Genomic DNA, 26,317 nt, shown 5'->3' on the forward strand with positions numbered 1-26,317 from the left:
GTTTTCCGCCCATGTTTATTTCAGCCATTTTTTCTCTTTATGCAAGTCCCTCAGCTAGAGTCCTGATTAATGGAACTTTATCTCCCCCTTTCCACATCTCCAATGGAACGAGACAGGGCTGCCCTCTCTCTCCTGCATTATTCATTTTATCTTTGGAAATGCTCCTTTGTAAACTAAGAACATCAGAGGCTATCAAGGGTTTGAAAGTGAATGGAAGAACCCACTCACTGGCAGCCTTTGCGGATGACCTGCTCCTTATTATAACGAATCCTAGAGTTGCAATCCCAGAGGTGATTAAGATATTTTCGGACTTTGGAGAGGTGTCACATTTCAAAGTCAACTATGACAAATCTGAAATCCTCAATATCACTGCCTCAGAGAAACATATGTCAGCCATCAAAACTAGCACCTCCTTTCAATGGCCGAGAGAGGCTATCAAACATTTGGGGATCATGATCCCAGCAGACCCCTCATCCCTATTTAAACTTAATTATGTCCCCTTATTTGGCAAGATAAAATCTTACCTGACATCCATTAAGCTCCCCTTCCTTTCCTGGTTAGGTAAGAAAAACCTTCTCTCCACATATGTACTACCGCGAATCCTCTACACCTTGAGAAGTCTGCCTATACCACTGTCAAACAAATACATTTCTGAATTCAGGAGTTTATTCAGTAGTTTTTTATGGTCCAACAAAAAACCACGCCTAGCCTACTCCCTTCTTATCAGGAAACATAACAAGGGTGGACTGTCCCTTCCAGACTTAAAAACGTACCTCCACGCTATACAGCTAGAGAGGTGGATTGAATTGTCCAGACCTCACAATAAAGCCCTACACGTTGATTTGGAGAAAGCTTTACTTGGAGACAATGCCCTTCACCGACTATGGGTTCAAGCACCTATCAAAAAAGGGAAAACCTCTCTAAGTGCCCTAACACGAGGTATGCTTCAGGTTTGTGACAGTACCGAAGCCCTCTCAATGTCCGCAAACAGACTTTCCCCCATAGCTCCCTTGTCTGTTCTCCCGTTTTACCTCAACAGAGATGGAGGTGACTTTCATGGAGCTTGGAGATATCTAAATGTGCTCAAGGTAGCTGACCTGATTAAAGCCACTGACATATCAGAATTCTTGAGATTAGCCCAAACTCATATACCCAGTCATCTATGGTCCACCTTAATGGAATTAGATTTTGACTTATGCTGCAAAAAATTTAAGAAGACCTGTGTAGTGCCCTATAATGATCCCACATGGCTAGAAAATTATACTCTTCTGCCCAATCCTCCCCCTAAAATTCTCTCAAAACTTTATTCCCAACTAATCTTGAACTCTTCCATGGAAATACCCACATACTTGAGGGTATGGGAAAAGGAACTTCAGGTCTCCCTGGAAGACGATGAGATTAAAACTATATTACAACACTCCCATGGCTTCTCCAGATGCATACGCATTCAGGAAAACTCCTATAAAATATTGTCAAGGTGGTACAGGACCCCAGACTTTCTTTACAGAGCCCACCTCTCGCCTTCTGATGAGTGCTGGAGATGCCAAGAAGACAGAGGCTCCATTACTCATATTTGGTGGTCATGTAGGAAAGTCTTGAGTTTTTGGTCTGAGGTGGAGACAATTATTAATAAAGTGTGCAAGTTACAGATTGTCCTGTCCCCTGCCCTTATTCTACTATGGCTGCCCCAGAAGAAGTTCAAGCCCTCTGCTAATAATCTGGCCACACACATGATAGCGGCAGCTAAATATATTATCCCTACCAAGTGGAGGGACCCAGACCCCCCCACCATTAAAGAATGGATAGAGAAAACTCACCAGATATGTCTTATGGAAGAAATGTTAGGTTGGGATAAGAGTAATAGACATACATTCTTAAAGATTTGGAAACCATGGCTGGACTTTCATGGAAATTACCTGAGTACTTAAAATCCACGCACAGGTGTTAGAGGTGGTGTGCTTTAGGGCTGGCTCGCTTCCTCCTGACCTAATCAATAGGGACCGTCCTTATAGAGAAGATTATAACCCTCTTACACTCCCCTTTTCATTTATTACTTTCAGTGTCCATTTACTATAATACCAAGATCCTGTCAAGGTTACATTAGGTTCCAGCAGACCCCTCATCTCACCCACTCAATAGGCTTGCTGCATTATAAAGATGCTCCTGGATCACTAACTTCATCGTAGACCCATCCGTTTATTGTGTTTATTGTGTTTCTTTTCCCGTTTTTCCTACTGTTTTGACAGTACTCTTGACCCTAGTCATTAATAGGCATCTGACTTCTCTAATATGTGCATATGTGCCTGGACGGGAGGAGAGAGGGGGTGTGCATATATTGTATGCGACCTCCTCTTTCTTCTTTTATTTTATGCTTTAGGCCATTGGTATTGAGACTGCTCACTAAGTTTTCATGCTATCTAATTCAGTGCCTTATACATATCTGTACTCTTGTCATATGTACTTGTCATCCCTTTTTCTTGTTATGAAAAATATTCATAAATAAAGAATATACAAAAAAAAAAAGAAAAGGACCAGCAGTGGATCGGTAAGATGAGAATCACTTATTTTGTTTTTAATGCCTTTCCTATTTTTGCCTTATTCTAGAAACCTTTTTTTTTTATTCTAGAAATATTTTTCTAAACTGTTGCCAAGGAAAAGTGGAGCAAGTGCCCACAGCCACTCCTTAGATTTTAATTCCAATTTTCAGTGATCTGTTTGAAAATAAAAAAAGGAATCTGATTGCTTTGGGCAACTTCTTCACTTTTCTTTTGCACACTTTTTTTTAAATTTCTCCTTAGCTCCTAAGGTATCCACATTTCCTTGCCCACGTCTATCAATTTTTTTTGAAAAGTATTTCTTGAAGTAAAACCACATAATTATGTCTGATATTTTGTGTTTGTTATTTTTAACTGGAAGTTCCCATTGCTCACATATTGTAGGTAACACCTTCCAATACCACAGTTGAGGTAACTAGGCTTTTTGTAATGGTGCAGTGATTTCACAGTTTCTGAAAGCCTATGCAGATGTGATCTCAATGAACTAGACTTGAATAGACAATGTGCTCTGTTGGCTTTAATGCTCACTAGATCTTTTATATTTTTACTTAAATTTTCAATGAATTTTAAGCAGATTGATAATATCTGTGTCCTGATTTCAGCATTGCTGTTTTTGTACAAAATGTGACATTAATTATACATAAAAAATTGTATTTACTGCACAAAAATAGAAGTTAAATGTTTTCACAAATTTGAAATAAAAATGTACATAAATTTGTGGTCACTGTAAAATCTACGACCAAATTAGCTATTTGGTCCTGTTGTGTACAATAGCATATAGTAAAATAAAAAACAGTAAGCTTTGAGTACTGAGACCTCTGAGTAATAACATGTAAAAACAGTTGGCAGTATACTGTAGCTATCTTTATACTATCAGATTGTGTTAACATTTTCTGTTTGATTTCAAAAGCTTCATACTTATTTTAGGGGAAATGGAATTAGGACACTTATGTTGTCACTTTTGTGTACAACCCTACTGCTGACACTATTTAGTCTTTTAATCTTGTTGCTGGTGAATGTCCTCATGTCGTAGAATTTTGTAGATTACCCAGTAGAAGATGTTGAATATTAAAAAGGCCAGAGGGAAGCCAGCTCGAGAAACTGTGTCTATCTTTTTAGCTCTGTCAATAAACACTTTCCTCATCTCGTCATGGGTTTTTGGTGCTGCAGGTGCTGGGTTGGACCCTTTTGGAGTCACTCCATCTTTTGCTTGTAGACAAGGTCCCATTCCATAAGCTGTAAAGCTAAAACGATTTTCTCTCACATCCTCTTCCTGCAATGATAGAGTTAGACATTGTTTAGTTAGGTTGTTTTGGAATAAAAAAATTGGTGGGGGGCATAATAACAAAATCTGCTGTACTTCATTGGTTAAAATAACAGCAACAACACATCATGTTTTGTTGGCATGGTTGTCTAAACGTAGATAATAAAATAACAACTAATGTTCTCATCAACAAGTAAAAGTTTCAACAGTCACCCATCCACGTTACACCCCACTAATATAGGTCAGATAATTACTTTGGAAGACTGTGGTACCTATGATTGCGTTTGAATGTCTATGGCATATTTTAATCCAGCAATTCTTGCACACAGTTGTGGTTTTGTGTCCCTGCCTTGTGGAGAAAAAAGTGCTATACAGGAGTTGCTCGTACAGAGCTAAAGGCAACAGAACTTAGCTTAGCCCTGGCATGTTTTGGGCCTAACCCACCCACAGTGTCAGTGGCACCCCCAGATCCCAAATCAGACATAGTAAACTATTGCCACCACCATCAGCATAGCTATGCATGGGGTCCCCACCTTCCTCCCGTACCTTCTCCTTAGGGCAGCCCAAACTGTGACTGCTCTCACACAAGTCATTATCAGGAAGACTGTCTTTACTGTCTGCCATAGGGCATGCTGGGGTTTTCTTGCCACTTCTTAGGAAAAAAAAGAAGATACCCCACTAAGAAGGGGCAGTGAAGACAGAAAGGACTCCACTGAAAGCCTTCTCTGGGGCTGCAAGGGGGGAGAGCAGGAGGAACGCTGTGACCCCTGGCTCCATGGCATGTTGTCAGACTCTAAAGTCTCCTTCATTTCATCCTGCTGTGATTGAAAGGACTGTGCCATCCAATCCACAATTTCATCATCTTTCTCCTCAATGATAATGTTGTGCCTTTTTGAAGGCAGAGATGACTGCAGCCTACTACTTTAAGGCCCGATTCACATGTCCACAATTTCGTTCCGCATTTTGTGGAACGGAATTGCGGACCCATTCATACGGAATTTCGGACCAGCACTTCCGGGTCCGCAATTTCGTTCCCGAAAAAAATAGAACATGTCTATTTAGGCAAATTTTATTAGTGCCGGCAATTTGCGGTCCGCAAAATGCGGAATGCACATTGCCGGTGTCTGTGTTTTGTGGATCCGCAAAACACGCTACGGACGTGTGAATGGTACTTCTGACCGTAGTAGTCATCAGGTATGTACTAGTTTGAATAAATTTAGCAACCCCAAAAAATTTATTGGAACCATGTGGAGACAGAAATAAACTAAAATGGATTTAAGCATAAAGTCGTTATCACTCACAGATAATGTTGTACAGCGTGTTACCCTGTATATTGTTGTAGTAATCACCTATATGCTGGTTTTAGTAATTTCAACAACTCAAAAAAATAACCGTGTGGAGACAGAAATAAAGGGAAACAGATTTAGGCCTAAATTTATCACCCACAGATAATGTGCTCTACCCTGTGTATTGCTGAAGTAATCATGTACATACTGTTTTGAATATATTCAACAACCCCCCAAAAAATGTAATTGGAAACGTGTGGAGACAGGAATAAATGGAGAAATATTTAGGCCTAAATTCGTTATTACTCACAGATAATTTTGTGTGCTACCATGTGTATTGGTGTAGTAATCACCTATTTTCTGTAAAATTCAGTAACCCCCAAAAAATATTTGGAACTATGTGGAGATAGAAATAAATGGATTTAGCCTTAATTTTACATTATCAATTAGTGATGTTTAGTCTGCTACTCTGCGTATTTTATACTGTTTTAAAAACTTAAGCAAAAAAAAATAAACTACGTGAGATGCCCTCACATAGAGTTTGGACTAGTATTTCCGATGTTTTGAGATTTAAAATGCTACATCAATGGTAGAACACGTGTTGTACAGTTTTGTGCTTATTCCATCCCCCACCAGCACCCTGAAAAAAGGATTTCTGTTAAAATGTGAAAAAATGAAAGTAATGTCCTTGCAGGTAGCTGCTTTTGAGGTTTGTAACAGTTGCAGTTGTTCTAGGAGGCAAAACCAGCCTCAGCTCCTCACTTCTCACTCCCTGACTGACAGGTTTCCCTGCCTGTCCCAATTCTTGTTTGCAATTCTATCCTTTTCCTTCACTTTTTCTGGCAGTAGAATACCAGCTTGATTTTGATTTTCTCCTGTTCCTGCCTCCCTAAGAACGGTTTTCTGGCAGACACTGTAAGACCTATCCACCCTCATTCACAGCCCAACACAGAATGACATTCTGCTCATTCTGAAAGGGCACCTCCCTGCCTGCTGCAGCACTGATTGGCTAATCTAGGTTGTCTGTCGGCCTGGGAGCCAATCAGGGCAAGGTCTCCCCCCCACTTCCTCCCAAGGTCATGTGAGCACCATTCTCCTTTCTCCCTAGTGCTTTTTTCCCAACAAATGTGAGCTACGTGCCTTTTTGCTAGATTTTTGACGAAACAAACCTGAAAAGGTTTGGTTTTGTCCGTCATCCAAAACATTTAAAAGTTCATAATGAACCCAGTTTGTTATGAACTGGTTCGCTCATCTTTACCATAGATGACAGAAGATTCTATCCTAGATTTCTCCAGACCCAGAAAAAATTACAAAAAAGACTACAATACAATTAAAAATAATACATGTAGTAAAAATAAAAAAATAAAAACCTACCCCAAGTGACACTGTTATGGACAATTCTTTGTGAAATGGACGCATTTTAAATAGGCCTTTTAAATGCTTAATAAATGTGTCCATTTCATAGGATATATGTTACTATGGTTTTTAACCTCCCTACCCCTGCTCCTCTTGGTCTTACTACTGCAATAAAACATTTGTGTACATGGGTGCTTTCGGTGATCTGATCTAAAGGCACATTAGAAACAAACTGGTGAATTTTGTTGCAGCAATATTCTGCATCGCTATGCACATGAGAGTGTAAGATTACTTTGTCTCATTTCTTTGGTTAAAAGGGGTTTTCCGAGATTTTTATACTGATGATCTCTCCTCTGGAGTACAACACCTGGGTCCTCTACCAATCAGCTGTTTTAGAAGGGAGTGCCGCGGCCTTCTCTCTGCTATTCCTAGGCCGAGTGATGATATGTTCATGTGTCACTTGGCCTAGGAGCAACTTGGCCTAGGAGCAACTCAAGTGAATGATGCAATAGCTTCTATACGATGTACTGGGCTGTGTTTGGTGAGAACGATGAAGGCAGGGGCTGCCTTATCCAAACAGCTGATCAGCGGGGGTCTTAGTTGTCCCCCACAGATCATATACGGATCTAAAAATACTGGAAAATACTTGAATAATTTACAAAAATAAAAAGGAAATTAGCATTTTCTCTTATTTTCTTATTTGGACTAAGTATAACATAAAAAAATATATATTCATCCTTACAATGTTGCAGTTCCAAAGAAGAAATTCTGTCTACATTTGAGTATCCAAAGGCCTTGGTCTTAAAATGGTTTGTACAAGGATGAACCTCTAATTCTATATGTTGCACAAACTAATATTTTACATTCATTTCATTTTATTTTTATTTTTTTTCTACGATTTTACAAAAACTGTAAAATAATACTGAAATATCAAAAATACCAAATTCAAAAAATAAATAAATGTAAGAAGTGTGAAAAGAAATGTCATTTGAATGTTACTATATTGTTTCTTTCTGATGGTAATAAAAAGTATATAACAGACAACAATATTCAGTATGCTTCAATATTAGTTTATATGACTGGTGTGTACAAGGTCAGACAATGTCTTTCTTGCTAATACACAGTATAATAAATTCTCACAAAAGCTGCTGTAGCTTCAGGAAACAACGAATACATTTAATAGGGTATTAAAACAAAGAAAACAGTTACAGAAATGCCTAAAGACAAATGTATATATCTTTTCTAAGGAGCCATAAGGTACCTCTCCTGTAAAAGTTATAAGCTGCGTAGATCTCATTAAAAAATATATGTGAGCTTATAGAAGTAACAGGATGACTTGGGAATTTCAGGTTTATAAATTAGCCTCTTGTGCCCTCTGCTGCTTTGCAGGGAAAACTATTTTTTGTAATGCTTGTGCTCTGCCCTATGTGTCATGGGTGTTCTCTGGTGTTGTTTTGCAGTAGTATACATCCTTTTGGAAACTATTCCACAAATGACATCAACATGATACCAAGAACATGTTACCAACAGCCATTGGGTTTATTTGGCAATGCTTTCCAGCCTCTGAACATAGGCAAAATATTTTTGGAGACATGAACTCTTAAGCATAACACCACGCAACAAAAAAATAATTATTGGGCAAAAACCATTTGTCCTATACTAAATCGAGTGTGCAGATTACAAATCGGAAGTCAGAATTGTTGTAACACATCACAAAATTTAGCTATGCATAAGTATGCCTAAATTAATTAAGCACTTGGAAAGCATTGAATAATTTTGAACAGAACGAGTTTTACTCCAATAATTACCTGATCTACATCAGAGTTTGCGTAGTAAACAGTGTATGAAAATGTAATGTAATGACAAAATTTCAAAAAGTCTTGTTTTTCAGTTTAAAAATCTTACTTGAGCAAGGCCCAGTACTGTTAAAAGTGCTTCAGGCATCTTCTTTTGCGTTTGTGAACGGTCATATTTTCCCATTGCAAAAACCAGCAGTAGTCCCCCATCATGTTGTGATTCCAGCGGCCTTGATACCTGTTCTCTATTGTAGAAATATCTTTATGGAACCACTCTCCATGTTTGTCACTTACGTGTCCCAAATTGGGTGGGAAAAAGTCAAGATGGGAATGTAAGAAATGCACTTTCAATGACATTCGGCAGCCAAGTTGTTCATATACTGTAAACAAGGAAGTTCTGCGCTACTAGCACAAATGCATCCCAAGCTGCACGTTCCAGAGGGTTGAGATTTGTTCTAAATGTGTCATCATGCATTAGTTTATTGATTTCGAGGCCAATAAAAATTCCGGCATTTATTTTAGCATAATTTTTCAGTGTGCTAAATTTCTTTAAATAGTGGAAACCATTTCCATCACAATCAAGTGCAATTACAAAACCAAGTTTAATGTGAAGTGGTGGAAGTTAAACTTGAAGTGGATCGACCAGTGATTTGTATTGTACATTGTACATTGTACTGACCAACTGTGTGCTCGACTCTGAGAGGCCACTGTCTCATTTTGTAATGATTGTTGTCATCACAACTGTGCCATAGGCACAAGAAACACATATGCTAACTGTAGGCCAAGCAGCAGTGCTACCACTTTCAGGTCAGCACAATTTTTCCATTTATAATCTGAGTATTTGATCATTTTCAAAATTAACTCCATAGAAATATGGGTCTCTTTCATTCCAACCGCATGAGCCAATGGAACAGATGGTTTTTCATTACCATTGTGCAACAAGAAAACTTGTTTTGCTAGAGTCTATGAATAGCCTCCATTCATTGGGAACATGTGTACCATCTAACTCCATCATAAGAACATTTACATCAGTACAGAAACAGACATTGCTTTCCATTGCACAGTATGCAGCTAACTTGGTGTGTCGATGACAAAAGTGTGAAGTTGTGGTGCCTCGTTGTAGCAAATCCCATTTCTAAAGTCTAGAAGCTAGCAGTTCTGACTTTTCTTTAGATAAAGAAAGATCTCTTACTAAATCATCTAACTCTGAGTGTCTCAGCAAGTGTGGCTGATCCTCCAGTTGCTCTGGATCAGGAAATACATTGTGACAATCAACATCTTCTTCTTCAACAGGATCAGAACCGTCTGTTTCTATTGCCGTTCCTGCTGTGGGAGAGGCAGGCACTGGATTATCTACATTGTGTGGTACTGGTTTAAGAGCAGACTCACAGTCAGGATACACAATTTGTGACTTGCTTCTCTTTGATTATCCAATGATTTTAGTAATGTAAAAGTAACAGTCTGAATGGTGATTTTTCTGCTCACGCCAAACCATAGGCACTGCAAAAGCCATTCCTTTCCTTTTACCATTCAACCACTGCGTTATCCCAGAGTAGCACACACAGTGCAACAAACATGAGGTGCCCAGCTTTTAACTTGATCTCCAACTTTACAGTCAAAGTAATACTTTTAAGATAGACGCACTCGCTTTGTCAGATTCTTGCGTTGATCATAAGTAGTGTATTTGCCACATATGTAGCAGATATTGTCTGGATCGTTAACATATTTGCGTTCATCTATCTTAAGTTTCAAAACTGATAGCACTATAATGGATCACTTTATCAAAATCTGTCCAGCTTGCCTTATATACTTACTACTGACAGCAGCCTGACGGCGTCCGGACAGGTCTGGACATGTCCATTGGAATATTTCCAATATAATACATTAATATTATAACTGAATAGGCTTTGCATGTATAACTTAAAATCTAGACACGTTAGGCCAATTTCAAGTTCATATTTAGAACCAGCACGCTCATTTTAGTATAAATCACATTTTTCTCTCAGTAGCAAAATCATTGTTGCGCGGTGAAGAGAGTGAGACAGCGAGATAAAATCTGAGAAACAAAAGCAGTTTAATATCTGAATGACTGAGAAAATTGAAGAAGAAATCCAACTAGGCAGCTGTGGCGGGTTCTGAACAAGCAGTCGATGCAGTCCTGCTAATAAGGTGGGAGACATGTTTGGCTGCAATTATTAAAATTATTACATTTAAGAGGGCAGTTATATTTTCACATACGTGATGGAGCCCTTCCCTCTAAGAATAGGGATCAAATCACCAAATTCTGCAGCCTGATAAATCTGTTATTGGACTCATTGGTCTTTACTAGTATGTACGCATTAGCTCCTTTCCAGAGCACACAGCTTGGCGGGAACACTGGATAGGAATAAAATTCCTAAATATGTACCATATTTCTCGCTTTATAAGATGCACCTGATGATAAGGCACACCTAGGTTTTTTTAGGCGGAAATTAAGAAAAAAAAATATTTTGAACTAAATAGTGTGCTTTTGGTGATTTTGAACTAATGCGGGGTCTGTGGATGAGGCACTGTTATGGGGGATCTGTGGATGAAACTGTTATGGGGGATCTGTGGATGACACTGTTATGGGGATCTGTGGATGACACTGTTATGGGGATCTGTGGAGGAGACTTATAGAGGGATATGTGGAGGACACTGTTATGGGGATCTGTGGAGGAGACTTATAGAGGGATATGTGGAGGACACTGTTATGGGGATCTGTGGAGGAGACTTATAGAGGGATATGTGGAGGACACTGTTATGGGGATCTGTGGAGGACACTGTTATGGGGATCTATGGAGGACACTGTTATGGGGATCTGTGGAGGACAGTGTTATAGGGGGATCTGTGGAGGATAGTGTTATAGGGGGATCTGTGGAGGACAGTGATATAGGGGGATCTTTGGAGGACACTCTTATGGGGACTGGTGGAGGACACTCTTATGGGAATCTGTGGAGGACAGTGTTATAGGGGGATCTGTGGAGGACAGTGTTATAGGGGGATCTTTGTAGATGAATCACAGTGAGTTTTTAGAGCGGCGTCCCGTCCGTTGTATTTATCACAGTCAACCTAGGGTTATTACAGCTTAGAATCGGCAGAAGTTCATATAGGGGTCTATGAACTTCTGCCGATTCTAAGCTGTAATAACCCTAGGTTGACTGTGATAAATACCGGAATATCCTGCAAACAACGGAGACCTGGCATGCTGGATAACTAAGACCACAGCAAAAGGACATCACAGACCGCAACTGCAGTCCAAATCCAGAGCGGTAGCAGGCGACTAGGTTCTCGGAGGACACCGGCTCTTCAGCGTAACGGAGCGGTGCCCAGAGAAGCCTAGACCAGCGACAGCAGCAACCTGTGAGAGAATCTCTATACTTACAGTGGACTGGAGCTTCACCAGCAGACATCAAGCAGTGAGTAATAGCGGGACGCCGCTCTAAAAACTCACTGTGATTCATCTACATAAAGATCCAGGAACTTTGCTCTTACTAAGAGATTGGGATACACTTGGGAAGTGAATACAGAGGACACAATTAGACCCCAAGAATACTCCTATTTTTCCACTAGTCTAGCCATTATTGGGACCTAACTGCTACAAGTTGCAGAGTGGAGAACACCTTATGTTGCATTGACGCTTTACTATTTATTCGTATATCTGTATGTAATATATTGTTGCACTGATGCCTATTTATGGTTTTAGGTAGTTCCACTATCTTATATGTCTTAATTGGGTATTTTAAGCTAATATTTTATACATCCATATTTTTAAGTAATAAATTGAATGTAATCTTTATATAAATTGTATATGATAATAAACAATTTATCACCATATATACCTGTTTTTCGCATGGTTCTACTTATAGAGAGAGTGCCCAGTATTGTCTTTCTCAGTATCTCAATTTGTCAGAGGAGGGGCAAATCCTCTTTACTGTGAGCACCTCCGCCCGTGGTCACATTCACTCCTGTGCGTCTCATACAATTTATATATATTAAGCACATATACTTACTAAAAAATAACCTAAAAACCCCCAATAATAATTGTTTGAATTTGGAATGGAGAACTTAACAGGACAGGTACCTTGGAATAAGAAAACAGGCACATATGGAAAGCAATGAAGGTTATGACCAGCTAAAACCTTCATCCATTTATCTTAGATTTCCACAGATCAACTGCACACATAATTTACCCTGAAATTTGGACTGTTGACTTGAGCCAATGTCCCATATGTTGGTCCAGCACTTCTCATGCCATTGCTACAACGCAAATTGCCTTGGTTCTCATGTTCACCATGCACTGGCTTAACATTCTGGTATTACAATAAAGAAGTAAGGCAAAAGTACAAAAACCATAAATACAGTTGCTTCTAAATCAGTGCTAAATAATAATATAGATCCTCCTGCTGCTCAGCACAGATTATTTGTACTGACCAGCACAGATCATTCCATGAGTGAAACGCCCTTTTGTGCTGTCCTAGCTATGGCTTCCAACTAATTGCATTCTGTGTTATATATATTTGTCATTCACTATACTTAGTTTGCTGTCATCTAGTGGAAGTTGTTGTATTTCGGTTTACGAAGTTATCTGTGGTCGGAATTCATTATCTCATTCATCTGGTAACTCCTTCTCCCCTGTGAGCACATCTTCTGTGTCCTGCAGTCTATTCTTGTTTGTCAGACATGGATCACAGAACTGAAAAGAGGATTTTCTTTTGACATCTATCATTTTTCAAGGTACATTCAATAAATTCCATAAAGGCATATCGACTGCTTCTGCCTCACTGGAATTCTACATAGAACTACTTTCACCAGAGGAATGATTGTAGCAAGTTCACTATCTTTCATTGCTTGTACAAGAGATTGCCTCTCACATTTAGGCCTCCTGCACACAACCTTATGGCTTTTTCAGTGTTTTGTGGTCCGTTTTTCATGGATCCGTTGTTCCGTTTATAGTTTCCGTTGTGTTTCCGTTTCCGTTGTTCCATATGGCATATACAGTATACAGTAATTACATAGAAAAAATTGGGCTGGGCATAACATTTTCAATAGATGGTTCCGCAAAAACAGAACGGATACGGAAGAAATACGGATGCATTTCCTTATGTGTCCGTTTTTTTTTGCGGACCCATTGACTTGAATGGAGCCACGGAACGTATACGGAACTCAAAAAATGGCCAGTAAACAGAAGAAAAAAAAACACGGACGTGTGCAGGAGGCCTTAGACTTCTCTCATGTTCATGAGTGGCAGATTAACTTTAGTAATACACCCATTCAAACTGACACGTTTATTATTGACTAGCAACAGCTTCAGACCCACCTTTTTTTTTTTTACCCTTTATGACAGTGTGTTCATATGAAGTTGTCAAAGGTCATCTGTCAGAAAATTTGTACCTATGAAACTGGCTGACTCCCTGCAACTCCTGCGTCCTCTGCACTTGACAGGGTCAGGCAGTGTAAATGTGATTGCTCCTGGCCCTGTCAATCAAAGAACAGAGGGAGTGGCAGTTGGAGAGAGAGCTGAGCCTCTAGGAGTAACAGCAATGCCCCCGTTGCTCCTAGAGGCTCATTTGAATATATTACAAGATAATTTTTCTCAGCAATGTGGGCACATATGAACATGGAACCAAAACAGATGCCTTCAGCTGCCAAGTGCAAATGTAACCGGTCAACCAGTTTAATAGGCACAGATATGTTCACAGATGCCCTTGAATAAAGAATATTATGTTTATTGCATTTTATTGTAGTGATATTAATAGTCCAAAGCACAAGTGCGTGCGATAAATTGTTCCTCAAATGAGTCTGCCAGCAGTTTTGTCAATGCAAAACTGCTGACAGACATAGGTAGGGGCAGGGGACATAAGGTAATACATACCTCTGTCCCTGCTTTTAAACAATGGAGTGCTGTAAAAATTAACTTTAAATGCCGTAGGAGATCAAAGAATAGAAATAATTGACAAAGGTACTTGCACAATCATATAAAAACAATCACCATTTTTGGTAAAGTGAGGCAAGTCTAGCAGGGGGAAGCACATAGCCTTCCCCCACACCTCTCACACGATGATATTGGTCACACGACCCGTCCGTTGTGGATACAGTTTATAAATACTCTATGGGTTTTTGGAAAATGCCAATCCCCTTTTTAGGGAGTAAAAAAATATACATATAAAATACAACAGAACAGTACGCTTACTTATATGAGACCTGAAGTATTGCCACCTCCAATCAGCATCTCGGTAGGCTGAAAACTTACGGGTTATGCTCCCCCATGTTCTCCTACATCACTCCCTGTTGCTCCAACTAAAGAATTTAATATACAGAAAAACTAGTATAATATATTGATTCAATATTAATAGTATAAAAAAGTATCAGTAGCAGCAACAGAAATAAATAGATTGTAAGCGACAAAACTAGTGGTTTATATGATATAAACACTGCCCTCTAGAGGTGCATATAGAGGTGCCATATTTACTGTCTTATTCGTAGGTAGACCACCTCCACTCTAAATATAAAATAGAAAGTTACAATATATGCAAAAATATACCAATAAGAAGGAAAGTATAGAAAGTAAAAATTATACGGATCAGGGCAGCCCCACATCCCAACATACGTTTCGCTTCTTGCTTCATCAGGAAATAATAATAATATTCCCAGAGAAAGAAAGAAGCGAAACCCATGTCAGGGTGTTGGGCTGTACTGGTCGGTATAATTTTCACTTCCTATACTTTACCTTTCCTTGATATATTTTTACGTATATTGTATCTTGCCATTTTATATTTAGAATGGAGGTGGTCTACCTACTGTTAATATAGTATATATGGTATCTATATATTCTTATATTGTTTAGGGAGAGGGCAGTGTTTATATCTTATAAACCACAGTTTCTGGCCCTTGAAATTTATATATGCCTGTTGCTGCTGCTGTTACTTTTTTACATTATGTGCTATTGTTTTTACATACTATTTTTCTGTGTTTAAAGTTCTTTAGCTAGAGTGTTAGGTGATTCACGATATACACAGTTGCTACAGTTGCTTGGAGCCATACTGATAATCGCTTCCTGTTGGCAGCTGGAAGTACCTTCTGAGCTCTACTGTGGAACATTAGAGTGCACATTCGGGCGACACAAGAAAGGTCAGCGTTCCATTGTGGAACGCATGGAATTAAACTCTGCTCTACTCTTTGCCCACTAGAAGATCCACCCACTAATTGTGGAACCTAAAGTAAAGGTTTACAGGCCTATTAAAGGGGTTATCCCATGATCAGTGTAAAAAAATTAAAATATCAGCTGTGATATAGTACATGACAATCTTTTTCTAACAAAGTTAAAACCAGCTCTGTACCTCACATTGGATCTCCACATTCATTGTTCTGCTAGATTTATATCAAGCTGGCATCTCAAGGGGAGGGTCTTTTCTGCTGTAAATCAGGGGCGTGTCTCAGCGCTCCCTATGACAGCTCAGGATGCAATTCAAGGATGAAACCGAGCATGTGCTGCCATCTCAGTAAACAGGACAAAGAAGTAAGAAAAAACAGCAGGTGGCGCTATACAGATACATTTTATTGAGTAACTCAGTGGCTATGCTAAATTCTTAACTACATGCAATTACAAAAGAATTCAAATCCAGGAGTGGTTTGAAAACTGTTGAATATTTATTTTCTATGAGACAACCCCTTTAAAAAAAAAAGGGATACAATATATATAGATTAAATTGCCTCCAAGATTTCTCCCGAGTGGAATCCTTCAAAAGAAACCTAAAAACCCACCTCTTCAGACAAGCCTACAAACATTGACCCTGTTGCCTACTGTGTCCTCCCATACCATCTACATTGTAAGCCCTCACGGGCAGGGCCCTCTCTCCTTCTGTACCAGTTTGTAACTAGTCTTGTTCATGCTTAGTGCAATTGTCTGTATTATGTATGTGCACCCCTTTTCATATGTACAGCGCTATGAAATGAATGGCACTTTACTAACAAATAATAATAATAATGATGATAATAATTAAATAAAACATTTTCTTATACTGTGCTGGCCATAATCCAAATATTACATGTAACAAAGATATAACACACAACTGAAGTATGGCCTCACCCGGAATACACGGTTCAGTTCTGGGCACCAGTTCATAAAAAGGATGTCATTAGAAAAAGGAGGGCTCATCACTATCTTCAAAAATTTTAGGTGGATTGAGCGAATAGTGTGGGTGATTCTGGATGTTATTGCGTTTATACAGCAATAACATTCATGAATTGGGCCTAATGGCAATTGAGGGATGTCTCCTGGAAGATCCATTTATGCCCTCAACACAGAGGGACTTTATTAGGGCATCTGTTTTATTTAACATAACAACTATTTCACTTACAGTGGAGATTTTATATTCAGAAACATGGCACAATGATGAGGACTAGGTTTGCCCCATCCTATGGGGTCATTTATTAAACCACCCCAATATAATGTTAAACGAACATTACTGTACATTGACAATATTTTATTTGGCAAGGTGGTATGTCAATTTTTAAATCTTCTTATAAAAAGTTTAAACAAAAATTGGAACTTCAGATTTACATCCCATATAGATTGCTTTGAAGCAGTTTTTTAGACCTACTGTACTCCTTTCAATTCAGGGGGATGTGATTATGACCAAAACCCAATTCAAGCGAATGGATACAAAGAGCTATGTACAACAGCTGACATTATTACAAATGGAACCGTAACATCCCCTACAGCCAAAGGAAAAGTCTGAGGCATAGCTGTTTCACCAAGGAAGCATTTGAGGAGCACATAGCAGTAATTTTTTTATGCCTAAGAGAAAAGAATTACAGTCTACTAAAGGTCTTATCTAGAACTCCATGCTGCGAGTAAGGAACGAAAGCCAGGAAGAGTTTTAAGACCCTGGCCGTAGGTTATACATAATAAGGAAGGGGGCTGCTTTGGCTTTAAAGGGAATCTGTCACCAGTTTTATGCTGCAAGGTTCTTACAGCTCCTGCGCATGCCAATGAATCCCCATATTTCTGAGCTCATCGCTCTCTCTACCCACCTGCCTCTGATTGACAGGCTTTTTTTATCTGAATCAGCAGAGGGGGGGGGGGGGGAAAGCCAGGAGCTCATGAATATGGGAACTTGTTTGAAATGTGCTGGAGCTGTTTAGTTGACTGTCGGATCTGTCACTAGTTTATTTTGCCCCTTAGTTAGGACACCATAAAACTAGTAATAGATTCCCTTTACTTTTATTACCCATTACAAAAACTCATGACAAAACATTGGCCCGTTCTCCTTATAGATCCTATTTTGGGGAGGTTACTCTCAAGACAGCCATGCCTTACATTCCATAGAGCCCCTACCCTTAAGAATTTGGTGGCCCCATCATGTCCTAAACAGACTCAGAAAATTACCGGTATGAATAGAGTTGCGGTTCAGACCACTTTAAGTGTTGCAACATTATATCAGACCAAGCAAAAGAAGTTATTATTACAACGGGGGAAACCATCATATTACACTACACAGAATGTGGTACAAGGAATGTTGTATGTATGCTACAATACCCCTGTGGCCTTCAATTCATTGGACGGACCACTCAAACTTTAAGGAAAAGATTTAACCAGCATTGGTCTAATATAAATCAGAAATTTATGAAACACAGTGTATCTAAGCACTTTCAATTATTTTACTAATCTAATCCCACTCTACTCTGGCTAAGCTAAGTTCAATGGGTCCATCAGTCTTATCAACAATTGTGTTGTATTGGATTTTTTGCTTAACTCTCTGATACCGCTAGGCCTTAATGAGTCCCTAGAGCAGGGATCAGCAACCTTCGCCACTCCGGCTGCTATGAAACTACAACTCCCAGAATGGAAACTTACTTGGCTTTTTTTGTAATGCCCACAGAAGTAAAGGGAGAGCCCCCACACTATGATAGTGTTTTTATGTAATTGCATGGAAAGGTATATAATACAAGTATAAGTTTATCTCCCCACCACCACCACTTTTTTTTTCTTCTTTGCTTCATTTTATCACATTAACTATAATAGGAATTAATTCCATCCATCCATCCATTTTTCTTCTCTCTCTACAGTGGGCTGTACATGACGTTCAATTATTTTTGTTTATTATTTTATATAATATTAAGAGATTATCCATTTATGGATTTTAGGACAGGTCCTTTATTATATATATATATATATTTTTTTTTATTATATTTAACTTTATATGAGTTGGTTATGTTTTTTATCTAGATTTATTACTTTATAATTACTATTTAAGGTTATGTATAGAGATGAGTAAATTGAAGCTGACAAAGTGGAAATTGATCCGAATTTCAGGAAAAAGTTGATTCGCAACGAATGCAAATTTCCTCGCGCTTCGTGGTAATGAATCTAATTTTTCCTAAAATGGCTGCTACACTTGTGAGGACATGGAGAAAGGAAGTATGGGAAGGCAGGATCACCCAGACTGACATGCATGATGCAGCCAATCAGCAGCCAGCCAGCCCTGTGATGTCACAGCCCTATAAATACGGCGGCCATCTTAGATTCAGACATTTTACAGCGTTCTGAGTGCAGGGACAGACGTGAGAAAACGCTAGGGATAGCAATTAGAAATACCTCATTGTGACAAAAAACACAGAAAAAAATATTTATAAGTGCAGGGAAAGGATAAGGAGGAATCATTTCACAGCATCTTAGTGCAGGGAGAGACGTCAGAAGGCGCTAGGGACAGTGCTAGAAAAGCGATTTACGAGTGCAGGGAAAGATTATTTGGGGATCCAAATAGCCATTATACAGCTCTGTCATTCCAGCAATTTGTTCTTGTTATTGGGGTGCAAGTGCTATGTTGAAAAGTTTTTAGTGGCCTATTTTAGTACAAAAATAAAAATATATACACACTTCACTGTTGCAGTTATTCACGGTGAAAGCGTTTAGTGCCCTATTTCAGTACAAAAAGAAAAATATATACACATTTCACTGTTGCAGTTATTTGTGGTGAAAGCATTTAATGGCCTTTTTTAGTACAAAAAGAAAAATATATACAAACTTCACTGTTGCAGTTATTTGTGGTGAAGCATTTAGTGGCCTAAAAATATTAGTGGCTAATATTTTTGTCGCTCTTAGGGGTGTTTTAATTTGCTTTTAATTTATTTAGTTCAGCTAAAAGTATATCAGACAGAGAAGTGCCAGGCCATGCACAGTGAAGTGGCAGAGGCCTTAATGTTTCTGACGCAGGCAGAGGTCGCAGCAGAGTAAGGAGGCTTACTTGCGTAGTGATAGCCGAATTGTCACCATTCGGCAGAGTGATGACTTCTGGCTCTCTACCTTCTTGGACCCTCGCTACCGGTCCAGAATAGGGGCCTTTTTTATACCCACTGAGAGGGAGGACAAACTGAACTGCGACAGAGACATCCAATGCAGTTAGTTGGCCACTGCCTATCTGCGCCATCGTTCATCCTCTCGTAGGTCTGACCGGGGGGGGCCCTCTGCGCTCACATTCCACTGCCATGGCTGCTGGGGAAGGGTGGGGTGGCAGGAGCAGTACTAACTCTATCAGCAGCAGCCTGAGTCTACAGTCGCTGATGAGTAGCTTTCTTCACCCGCATAGTGAAGAAACTACTCACCAGCAGCATCAGGTAGACCTGGAGCAGGACCTGAACCAGCAGGTGGTGGCATACTTGGACAGCACCCTGCCAACCCACATTGAAGATCCACTGGACTACTAGGCAGCCAAACTGAATTTGTGGCAGCAACTAGCAGAGCTTGCCCTGGAAAAGCTGTCCTGCCCGACCAGTAGTGTGGCATCAGAGCGGGTGTTTAGTGCGGTGGGGGCCATAGTAACCTCAAGGAGAACTCGCCTGTCCACCCAAAATGTGGAGAGACTGTTCTTATCAAGATGAATCAGGCGTGGATCAGCCAGGATTTCAACCCACCAATGCCTGATGCATCTGATTAGATCATCCATGCCGCCTCAGCCAAACCTTGAAAAAAGAGACCGGTTTCTTCTGGCTACCTGCCTCAACTACTACTCTGATGCTGCCACCCACCTGATGCCACACATCTGATGCCAAGTGCTCTTTCTTTCACCCACCTTCATTAGCAGGTACTGGTATTGCCACCCACCGCCCCACTCTTTCAACTGATCACTTTGTGGTCTCCTGATGCTGCTGCTGCCATCTCCACACTATGTCACCTTGTCACTCTGTGGTATCCTGATGCTGCTGCTGCCATCTCCACACTATCGACACCTCCAGACTCTGTCATTATGCTACTCGGTGACCTCCTAATTCTGCTACCACCTCCAGATTTCGCCACTTGGTGGACTTCTCCTGATGCAGCCAACTCCAGACTGTGTCATTGTGCCAATAGGTGGCCTTCTCCAGATGCTGCCAACTCCAGACTGTGTCATTTTGCCATTCAGTGGCCTCCTCATACTGCTGACAACTTCAAACTCTGTCATTGTGTCCCTCGGTGGCCTTCTTCTGATGCTGACAACTCCAGACTGTGTCATCATGCCCCTCGGTGGCTTCCTCATACTGCTGCCACCTCCAGATTCTGTCATTGTGCCACTCGATGGAATTTTCCTGATGCTGCTGCTGTTACCTTCAGACTCTATCATTGTGCCACTGTGGCCTCCTCATACTACTGCCTCCTCCAGAATCTGTGATTGTGCCACTTGGTGGACTTCTTCTGATGCTGCTGCTGCCGCCACCTCCAGACTCTGTCATTGTGCCACTCGGTGGCCTCCTCATACTACTGCTACCTCTAGACTCTGAGATTGTGCCACTCGGTGGCATTCCCCTTATCCTGCCGCTGCCACCACCAGACTCTGTGATTGTGCCACTCGGTGGCCTCCTCATACTGCAGCCACCTCCAGACTCTGTCATTGTGCCACTTGGTAGCCTTCTCATGATGCTGCAGCCACCTTCAGACTGTCATTGTGCCACTTGGTGGACTCCTCATACTGCTGCCACCTCCAGACTCTGAGATTCTGCTACTTGGTGGACTTCTCCTGATGCTGCTGTTGCCGCCACCTCCAGGCTCAGTCATTGTGCTACTCGGTGGAGTCCTTAAATTGGTTCCACCTCCAGACTCTGTCATTGTGCCATTCAGTGGCCTTATCCTGTTGCTGCCAACTCCAGATTGTGTCATTATGCCACTCGGTTGCCTCCTTATACTGCTGCCAACTCCAGACTCTGTCATTGTGCAACTTGGTAGCGTTTTTTCTGATGCTGCCGCCACCTCTAGATTCTGTCATTGTGCCACTCGGTGGCCTCCTAATACTGCTGCCAACTCCAGACTGTGTCATTATGCCACTCAGTGGCCTCCTTATACTGCTGCCAACTCCAGACTCTGTCATTGTGCCACTCGGTGGCCTCCTCATACTGCTGCCACCTACAGACCATGTCATTGTGCCACTCGGTGGACTTCTCCTGATGCTGCTGCTGCCACCACCCCCAGACTATGTCATTGTGCCACTTGGTAGCCTTCTCTTGATGCTTCTGCTGCCTCCACCTCCAGACTCTGTCATTGTGCCACTCGTTGGCCTCCTCATACTGCTGATACCTCCAGACTCTGTCATTGTGCAACTTGGTGGCCTTCTCCTGACGCTGCTGCCACCTCCAGACTCTGTCATTGTGACACTCAGTGGACTTCTCCTGATGCTGCCGCCACCTCCAGATTCTGTCACTGTGCCACTCGGTGGCCTTGTCCTGATGCTGCTGCTACCGACACCTCCAGACTCTGTCATTGTGCCACTCTGTGGCCTCCTCATAGTGCTTCTATCTCCAGACTCTGTGATTGTGCCACTCGGTGGTCTCCTCATACTGTTGCCAACTAAAGTCTCTGTCATTGTGCCTTTTCCTGATGCTGCTGCTGCCGCCGCCTTCAGGCTCTGTCATTGTGCCACTTGTTGGCCTCCTCATACTGCTGCCACCTCCAGACTCTGTCATTGTGCCACTCGGTGGCCTCCTCATACTGCTTCCTCCTCCAGACCCTGTCATTGGGCTACTCTGTGGTCTCCTCATGCTGCTTTCACCTCACCACTATGTCATAGGTCCTCTCTGCAGACTTCTCATGCTGTTCCCACCCTCCCCACTTCATGACTGGTCCACTATTTGGGCTTTCAGCCTGGCAGACATCATCATTTATTTCACCTTTCTTCTGATCTGTCAGAGGGAAGGAAAAATGAGACGCACAACGGATCCTGTCTGTGTAGCAGCTGTAAGGCCTGTATGGACCCATCAGAATTGGCTTATGATTTGGTAGCCAAAAGCAGGAGTGGGTACAAAACACAGAAGGCATGCAAATATTGCATTCACATGTCATCTCTGTTTTAGATCCACTCCTGTTTTTTTTTGGCATTAGTAATACGGATGGATTATTGAGCAAATGCTGACCGAGTGAAGGTGTATGCTCCAGAGACAGGATCTGTTTTTGTGGGTTATTGTTCTGACGGATCAGAGGAAGGGCAGTGACGTCAACACAAACTTACTGCTGACACCCTCTCGACTCTGTTGGGGGCCTCTACTTGTATAAGCGTTTAATAGAACAGGTTCTGTAGACATCTATGTGGAACGAAAGTATTAAAGGAGTGCTCTTTTGCTTGGCGCTGACATCGACATGTAAGGCTGAGTTCATACTTGAGTTATTTGGTCAGTTTTGGCCCCGTGACTGCCCAAATAAGTGAAGTGTGCAGTGATTCTAAAAGTGACGCCCATCATCTGCATGCCATACGGACTCCCAGTATTATTTTACTACCAAAGCAGACTCCCTATGCATATTACTGCAAGGCACAGTGTTCTATACCACTACAAAGGCTCTCTGCAGCCAGGAAATAGCAGTTTTCACCGTAATTCACCGCAAATATATTCGGATCAAACCAAATTTTTCCAGACGAATTTGGCAAACCGGCAAATCTAATTTTTGAATGATTCGCTCATCTCTACTTTTTTATTATGCAGCAAAATTTTTATTATTATACATTTTTTAATAAAATAGTGTGTTATGTATTCTATTTTAGTCCTTTGTCATACGTTATACTGAAGTTGTGTGGTATGTGTTTGTTACATGTGATATTTGAATTATCGCCAGTACAATATCAGAATATTTATGTCATTTCTTTACATATTACCCCTTTTTAATAGGTTTTGTAAACTTTTACTTAAGGCTCTCTACTCCACCATTAGTGGATGTGGCCTTTAGTAGGCAAAGAGTAGAGCAGAGTCCATGTGTTCCACAGTGTAACACAAACATTTGTTATCTCGCCTGCGCCAGATGTTCTCTCTAGTGTTGGAAAGTAGAGAGCAGCAAGCACTTCCAGCTGCCAACAGGAAGTGATATAAGAGAACGTAGGCATTTATGTCCTAAGAGCATAGCCCAAGAGTTTTCGGCTTCACAATGATGCTGAGTTTTGCCATGTATTTTCCTTTAATATTTAACCAAATAGAACTAGACCTAAAGTACTATTTTATGCTTATTACATTCTTAAAAAAAAAACATTATTTGCAAATTCCTGTATAATACTTTCATATGATAATACAATAGGATTTATACAATGCCTTGTTTGCACACTCTTCTCCACCGAGTGCGTTATTAAACAAATCAATATTTCATTCAGCTGTGGAATTTTGATAAAAAGCAATTTACAAAAAGCTATTTTCATTTCTTGAGTATTGTATCATAAACCTTTGACTAAACACTTGATAGCATCTCGCTGGGTCTTTCTAGAAAGACAGCCTCTATAAAGATTTCTCCAGTGATTATTTTCAAGGACAGAGTGTCAGTCTATTAAATACAAATCAATTGTTTGACAGTTTGTGCAGAAAGAAAACTGCAGCATGGCTTTCCAATAAAATCAGAATCCTTTTTTGGGGGGAATGGAGAAAAAACGCTTATTCATCAAGCAGACATATATGAAAGGAAAGAGTGATGTCTTCTATTTGGATGCAAGGTTACTCTGTCTTTCAAGAATTCTTAGATCATTCAAATACATAACAGTCCTATACATTTATAATTTAACATCGGTCTTGAAACTTCCAAACCACACACCTATGACTAATTTCATGAAAATCAATTAGGATTTGAAGAATCCTGATCAATATTAATGAATGTCTGATGAATGGGGGCTCTGCTGCTAAGACCCCAATCAATGCCAAGATGCTGTGTTCTGTAAAGCTGACTTTTCCCTATATGCCTTCACTACCTATGAGGCACTGCGTTGGGACTGTAACACAGCTATCTATAGTCACATCTATGGGGAAATGATACAATTCAGAACACAGCCAGTAGAGGTGATATGTCAGGAGGACTTCACTACACTCATCAGACATTGATCGCATATCTAACTGTACATGTGCTTAAATAACGAAAGAGGGAAAAATTATTGTTATACTATATGTGTTTAAAATAGAAGAGATGCTACTGAATATACTTGAATTAACAAAGGTGCCTCGTTCTTCAGATACCAGTGCTGGGCCCAGCAGCTCCAATTTTGGCTTATGTTGTATACAGGAGAGAGTTTCCTATGTCAGCAGGTCACCTGTGCTGTATGTGAAGGGGCTGGCAAACTGGCTCAGGTTTCGTTCACATCTCCAGCATACAATAAATGCCAGCTTTAGGTTGGACAAATATTGCAACTTGCAGAAGTATTTTTCCAGCAGTAACCCCATTTATGCTGGAAAGTGGCCAGATCACCACCGGATCCCATTATAGTCAAGAAGGAATCGGTGGTAAACTGCAGAATCCGGCAATGCTGGATCTAGTGAACTCCAAGGGGCTGTTCTTTACCAGAACAGCATGCCGGATACATTCACTGGAGATGTGAACATAGTCTCATTTCAATAGCTAAGCTAGCCCCCTTTACTATCTAGCATCAGCCAGGGCAGTAGGTTACCTAGCTACTAAAATGAGCTAGTCACGTGTCGGCACACAAAACTCTCTACTGTGTCAAACACAAACTGGCACTGATATCTGGAGATCTTACACCTTTGTTAATTCAAGCATATTAGTAAGTGGTATTTCTTCAAAATTTAACATAGATATATATTTTTTCAAGCTGGATAACCCCTTTAATTACACTTACACACCTATCTACACATCTATCATCAGTGCACTTCCCACCTTAGTGACCAGCCTATTTTACATCTTTTAACCAAGCCTTTTTTAAATTGGCAGTAGAGATTTAAAAAGGGGTGTTAAGTTTGAATTTCAGGATAAATCGCTGAAACGAAGCACAAGGAAATTCAGCTTCTAGGCGAATCGAATAATTCCTGAAATTTGGATTAAATTCCACTTTGTGGGATTCGATTCGCTCATTTCTAATTGTCACATTCCAAGAGCTAAAAACCCTTTCATATTTTTCTGTTGATGTAACTGTATGTCGGCTTGTTTTTTTGCTGGTTAACTTTTATTAACTGTTTCTGGGATGGGAAAAAACATCAGTACTGAGGTTTAGGCCTCATGCACACAGCCGTTGTTTTGGTCCGCATCCGAGCCGCAGTTTTGGCACTCCGTGTGCTGTCCGCATCCGTTGCTCCGTTCCGTGGCCCTGCAAAAAAATATATAACTTGTCCTATTGTTGTCTGTTTTGAGGACAAGAATAGGCATTTCTACAATGGGCTGCCTGTTCCGTTCCGCAAATTGCGGAAGGCACACGGGCGGCTTCCGTGTGCCAATTTGCGGACCGCAAAAACGGAACGGTCATATGCATGAGGCCTTAAGTTGTACATTTTGAGACGCTAAATTAATATGAAAACATTATTCTCCGAACCAGTGTGATTATATACATATTTTTTTCACATTTTACAAATTTTGCACAATAAAACCCCTTTTCTTAAAAAAATTTTTGCATTGCTGCATCCCAAGATCCATAACTTTTTTATTTTTGCTTTCTATTGACATGTGTGAGGGATGGCTTGTGTTTTCACTGGTATCATTTTGGAGTACATATCACTTTTGGTTGCTTTTTTCAAAAAAAAATTGTGGTGAATAAGCAAAAAACTGTCATTTAGACTTTGCTCATTTGGGTTATTTTTTAAGTTAGTTTTTTGTAAGTTTAA

General features: G+C 40.4%; 1 protein-coding gene across 1 annotated transcript in view; it reads right to left on the reverse strand.

Moving 5' to 3' along the window:
• Positions 1 to 3,552: 3,552 nt before the first annotated feature.
• Positions 3,553 to 26,317, reverse strand: part of GLRA3 (glycine receptor alpha 3) — a 296,968-nt gene continuing 274,203 nt past the window's right edge. Inside the window, exon 9 of the mRNA XM_044287265.1 lies at positions 3,553 to 3,828. Within this exon, the coding sequence (XP_044143200.1) occupies positions 3,553 to 3,828 (276 nt within the window). The remainder of the gene's footprint in view (positions 3,829 to 26,317) is intronic.

Source organism: Bufo gargarizans, chromosome 1 (genome assembly GCF_014858855.1).
Source record: "Bufo gargarizans isolate SCDJY-AF-19 chromosome 1, ASM1485885v1, whole genome shotgun sequence".
Classification (NCBI taxonomy): domain Eukaryota; kingdom Metazoa; phylum Chordata; class Amphibia; order Anura; family Bufonidae; genus Bufo; species Bufo gargarizans.